Raw genomic sequence first — 5,708 nt, forward strand, 5'->3', positions numbered from 1 at the left:
AAAGGCGGGCACTGGCTTTCCCCACAAGGGTTTCTGAAATATCAAGCCATCATGGTGGAGCAAGCCTCAGCAGACTACTGAGGCCACATATTCCAGTCGTCCGGATCTGAAAGATACCCCTTTAGATGACGTAGAAACCTGGTTTACTGGGAACAGCTATGTCATCAGTGGAAAAAGTAATAGAATCCAGACCGCTACCCATAAACACCTCTGCACAGAAGGTGGAATTGATTGCTCTGACTAGAGCTCTGGAACTGGCAAAAGGAAAAAAACATAAATGTCTATACAGACTCAAGATATGTATTCGGAGTTGTGCATGCACATGGTGCCATTTGGAAGGAGAGGACTGTTGAATTCACAAGGAAAAACATTAAACATGCACAAGAAATACTGAGACTGTTGGAAGTGGTCCAACTACCTGAGAAGGTGGCAATTATGCACATCAAGGCACACCAGAAGGTGAGCTCAGAATTGGAGGAGGGAAATGAGCTGGCGGACAGAGAGGCAAAAGAAGCTGCAAAAGGCGAGATAACAATTGAAGGAGCTTTAATTCCTGATGGGAAAAATTTCTCTAAAAGGTAAGCCAAACTATAATAAAGAAGATCAGAAATTAATTATAGGTCAAGATGAAGGGTGGGCTAGTACACCACAGGGAAAGATAATTGTGCCCTCATCTTCGTTATGGTCCTTAGTAAAGAATGCACATCAAATCAACTGGGGAGTCGATATAAATATTTGGTAAGCAAAATTATGGCCAGAAGTCTGTATGCTATTATTCAACAGGTAACTCACCAGTGTAATCTCTGCCTCCAAACAAACCCCAAAAGTAATCCTAAACCCAAAATGGGTCAAACTGGGAGGGACAACAAACCAGGACAACAGTGGCAGATCAGCTTTACAGAACTGCCAAGAAAAGGGGGGTATAGATATTTGTTGGCACTAACGGATATCTATTCAGATTGACCAGAAGCCTTTCCAACTAGAACAGTGAAGGCCTGAGAAGAAACGCAGTTGATACTAAGAACATATGCCTTGATACAGAACAAGGCACTTATCATTTTGAAATCCATCCAGATTTCAAAGGACTCAAAGGACTGTACTTGTATATATTGTACTTGTATATATTGTGTATGTGTGTGCTTAAGAAACGCTTGTGCTTTTGTGAGGATAATGATAATGAAATCATGAATCATTCTAATTTTGTTTTTATAATTTTACTAAGATCACTGGGTGTGACTTTGCATATTCAGCACCAGTTATATCCCACCAACTGATAAAATCCAGAACTGATAAGAGGGGTCCAGAAAAACAGGCATCCATCATAATCACAGAATCACAGAATCCCAAGGGTTGGAAGGGACCTAAAAAGATCATCTAGTCCAACCCCCCTGCAAGAGCAGGGTAACCTACAGTACATCACACAGGAACTTGTCCAGGCGGGCCTTGAATATCTCCAGTGTAGGAGACTCCACAACCCCCCTGGGCAGCCTGTTCCTGTGCTCTGTCACTCTTACAGTAAAGAAGTTCTTCCTGATGTTAACGTGGAACTTCCTATGTTCCAGTTTACACCCATTGCCCCTTGTCCTATCACTGGATATCACTGAAAAAAGCCTAGCTCCATCATCCTGACACCTACCCTTCACATATTTGTAAACATTGATGAGGTCACCCCTCAGTCTCCTCTTCTCCAAGCTAAAGAGACCCAGCTCCCTCAGCCTCTCCTCATAAGGGAGATGTTCCACTCCCTTAATCATCTTTGTGGCTCTGCGCTGGACTCCTTCAAGCAATTCCCTGTCCTTCTTGAACAGAGGGGCCCAGAACTGGACGCAATATTCCAGATGCGGCCTCACCAAGGCTGAGTAGAGGGGGAGGAGAACCTCTCTTGACCTACTAACCACTCCCTTTCTAATGCACCCTAAGATGCCATTTGCCTTCTTGGCCACAAGAGCACATTGCTGGCTCATGGTCATCCTCCTATCCACCAGGACCCCCAGGTCCCTTTCCCCTTCACTACTTTCCAGCAGGTCAACCCCCAACCTGTACTGGTACATGGGGTTGTTCTTCCCCAGATGCAAGACTCTACACTTGCCCTTGTTAAATTTCATCAAGTTTCTCCCCGCCCAACTCTCCAGCCTGTCCAGGTCTCACTGAAGGGCAGCACAGTCCTCTGGTGTGTCAGCCACTCCTCCCAGTTTTGTGTCATCAGCAAACTTGCTGAGGGTGCACTCAGTTCCCTCATCCAGGTCATTGATGAAAATATTAAACAGCACCGGTCCCAGCACCGACCCCTGAGGAACTCCACTAGTCACAGACCTCCAGCTAGATTCTGCGCCATTGACCACAACTCTCTGCCTTCTTCCTTTCAACCAGTTCTCGATCCACCTCACTACTTGATCGTCAAGCCCACACTTCCTCAGCTTATCTATGAGGATGCTGTGGGAGACAGTATCAAATGCCTTACTGAAATCAAGAAAAACCACGTCTACCGCTCTACCATCATCCCTCCACCTAGTCACTTCCTCATAGAAGGCTATAAGGTTGGTCATACATGACTTCCCCCTCATAAAACCATGTTGGCTGTTCTTAATGACCCCCTCATCCTTGATATGCCTAGTGATGGAGTCAAGAATAAGTTGTTCCATCACCTTTCCAGGGATGGAGGTAAGGCTGACCGGTCTATAATTACCCGGGTCCTCCTTCTTGCCCTTCTTATAGATTGGTGTGACCTTTGCCATCCGCCAATCCTCAGGCACCTCGCCCATTTCCCACGACTTACCAAAGATGATGGAAGATAATATGGAAGAAATAAGCAGAGTCCTACTAAGGGTAGGACCAGATACAAGCCACCACTGGTGAAATGTACCTTTGGGATGACCACCAACTGCAACTGGCATACTGAATACATTGTGTCACCCCATTATTGTTCTTCTAATGTTAGTTAGTATTAGTTTCATATTGTCTATTGAATTATTTGTTTGGAACTGGCGAATGTTACGATACATAATGATTTTGAACTCTCTATCAAATATACATAATAAGGTGCTGAGAGATACCTTCCGCAAGAATTGGTTGAAAGAGGAACTTGTCTGAAGAGTAAAAGAATTTACATACTTTATAGAAAAGGGGGGATGATACAGGGTTAATGAATTGTACAATGTATATCAAAATCACTTTGTAAATCGATAGAAAGAACATGGATAACTCTGTCATAAATAATATACTAAAAGAATTTACTTACTTTATAGAAAAGGGGGGATTGATACAGGGTTAATGAAATGTACAAAGGAAAAATACAGGGGATTGTATAAGAGAGTTAGAAAAATCCCTTGCTTAAACAAAAGTGTTGTCTGCTGTAAACACCTATCATGCTTACTACTGATATGGGTTGGAGACAGAGGCCTGATTCTACTGGTAAGCAACTATTGACAAGGAAATGGGAATGTCTGGGCCTATTGATAAGGGGGAGAAGATGATGATTTATGGATGAGGTACCAACTAAACCCTAAAGCCATGCCCAAAGAGCAAAAGGTGAAAAGTTTAAGAAGAGGAAGACTCATTTACTTCATCTTGAGACCCCTGCCCATGACCAGAGGGGGCACTGCGCAGGCGCAAAGGACCTTCTAGCTCATTATAATACGAAGCGGGGACAGATACTAACATATGCATAGGCGTAAGGGAATAAATGTAAAGGAAGAACGACCTTGGGTGTGCATACTTTGGAGGAACGATCCCCATGCACCTCAGCGCTGAATAAAGCATACCTACTTTACAACTTTAACGAGTTGTGGAGTCAATCCGCGTATCAATACGGCGTTATATACCCTGAGTTTACAACGTCATTTCCGTCTGCTTACATCACAAACCAAGCGTTACTGGCTCTAGGGAGAGGGGCTTTATCTTCTTAGCTTTCCGTGCAGCGCGACATCTTCCGACCGCCGAACCCTAACTACCACACCTTCCCCTCCTGCCCTGCCCAGCCCGCAGTCACATCCCGCTCAGAGGGCCCGGAAAGCAGCTCCCACATTCGGGCTAGAACGAGGATTTATTTGGACTCTGGGTGCGTAACCGCAGTCCCTGCCCTTCGTCTTCGCATCCTTGTCCCTCCCAGGGCCACTTTGAAGGCCCCACCTGAGGGCTGTCTGCTGTGGATTCAGCTGGAGCAGTGGAACGGGCTCGATGCTGTTTGCTGGGACCGTCCCACTGCCCCTCATCATGCACACAGAAACCACCTTGAGGGCCTTCTGTGTCCCTGGGCATGTTGGTCGCGGTGGGATCCCTCGCCAGGATCTAACCCTTCTTCTCTCGCACATCTGTCTTCTTGCTCCAGCTCTCGGCCTTCTCCTTCATGCTCAAAAACAGCTCGGGCAGGATGTGCCTCCTGCTCCAGCTCGGTGCCTCAGGGCAGCTGGGTGCGTTCCTGCCAGGGCTCATGGAGGTGCTGGGTGCTAGGGGGACTGCGATGGGTGCGAGGGGCTGGCTGCTGGCCTGCAGCCCTGCCCCACCTGGCTCCTTCGCGGGCGCCGACTGCGCCCATGGCCGCTCTGTGCCGCGCTGGCCCCGGTAGCGCTGCAGCCTCGGGGCACGGGAGTGCGGCGCCGGGGTCACCTCCTGCTGCTGGGGCGCGGACCTGGGCACCGGGCGGGAGGCGAGGGGTGCCCGGTGCTGCTGCGGTGCGACCTGGGCTGTCTGGCACCGCGGTTTGAGGCAGGGGTCGCCGCCACGAGCCCCGTCCCAAAGGCGTTTGGGCAGGGACCGGTGCGTGGCCGTGGAGTCCCGCGCAGCTGCCGGGGGCTGGCGCTGCTCCATCTCCAGGCATTTCCTTGCGATGTGTGCCTCGAGTTTGCTGTGCACCTCCTTGCTCAGCACCAGCCGGGAGATGACAGTAGCCGCCGAAGCAGTAGGCTGGCTCTCGTCCACAGGGCTGGCCTCCCGCCTGCCTTGGGTGGTGGTGAGGTTGGTCTGAAGGCTGACATCTCTCTTTCGCGGGACTGAAGCTGATGCTGGTCCTTTTGCGGGTTCCCCTTCCCTGTGGTCTGGCTTGGGAAGGGCTGGCTGGGCTGAGGATGAGCCAAGAGGCCACGGGAACGGCTCCCGCTGCGGTAGCTGCCCATGCGGGTGAAGGAGACTCTCGCTTGTGCCGGTCTTTGAGGCTGGAGCTTGGCTGGAGAAGCAGACGGCAGCACCAGCAGTGTGCAGACGCGGCTTCGGGCTGTGCTGGCTGGGCAGCTCCTGCCGTCCCTCCGTGGGCTGCCCCATGGTGCCGGCCGTGGCGGCTCCCGGCCGCTGCCCTGACCTCCTTCTCCGACGCCTTCTCGCCGACGCCGAGCAGTCCATACAGGTCCAGCTGCAGCAGGTCCTTGCCGACCGCCATCTCGGCGCTCTCCGCCGGCAAACACAACCTCCACCGACCACCGCACCCGCTGCAACGGCAGCACCGCGACTACATATCCCAGGATGCACCGCCGCGCCACCGCCGCCGCGGTGCTTGCTGGGGATGTAGTTTCCTGGCGGCAGCTTCCAGCGAAAGGGAGCGGCCGAGGGACTACAACTCCCGTCGTGCTTTGCGCCGCGCGGTGAGGGCAGGCGCAGCGCGGTGTTGTCGGGGCTGCGGCGGTGTGGAGGGACCCGGAGCTCCGGCGTGGACCACAGCGATGCGCTGGTCCCGGGGAGGGCCGGGCGTCCCTCGGGCAGCGTGTCCTGGGGGCAGG

The 5,708-nt window shown here is 51.3% G+C and overlaps 1 protein-coding gene across 1 annotated transcript; it reads right to left on the reverse strand.

The window, feature by feature from the left end:
* Positions 1-4,023: 4,023 nt before the first annotated feature.
* LOC136017096 (protein bassoon-like) lies at positions 4,024-5,457 on the reverse strand. The gene is made up of 2 exons (XM_065685099.1): positions 4,678-5,457; positions 4,024-4,627 (listed from the first exon to the last, which is right to left on the reverse strand). Exons 1-2 carry the CDS (start codon positions 5,332-5,334, stop codon positions 4,397-4,399), a joined length of 888 nt encoding a protein of 295 aa, XP_065541171.1. The 5' UTR covers positions 5,335-5,457; the 3' UTR covers positions 4,024-4,396.
* Between the last annotated feature and the right edge of the window lie 251 nt (positions 5,458-5,708).

This window comes from Lathamus discolor, chromosome 6 (genome assembly GCF_037157495.1).
Source record: "Lathamus discolor isolate bLatDis1 chromosome 6, bLatDis1.hap1, whole genome shotgun sequence".
NCBI classification, from domain to species: Eukaryota; Metazoa; Chordata; class Aves; order Psittaciformes; family Psittacidae; genus Lathamus; species Lathamus discolor.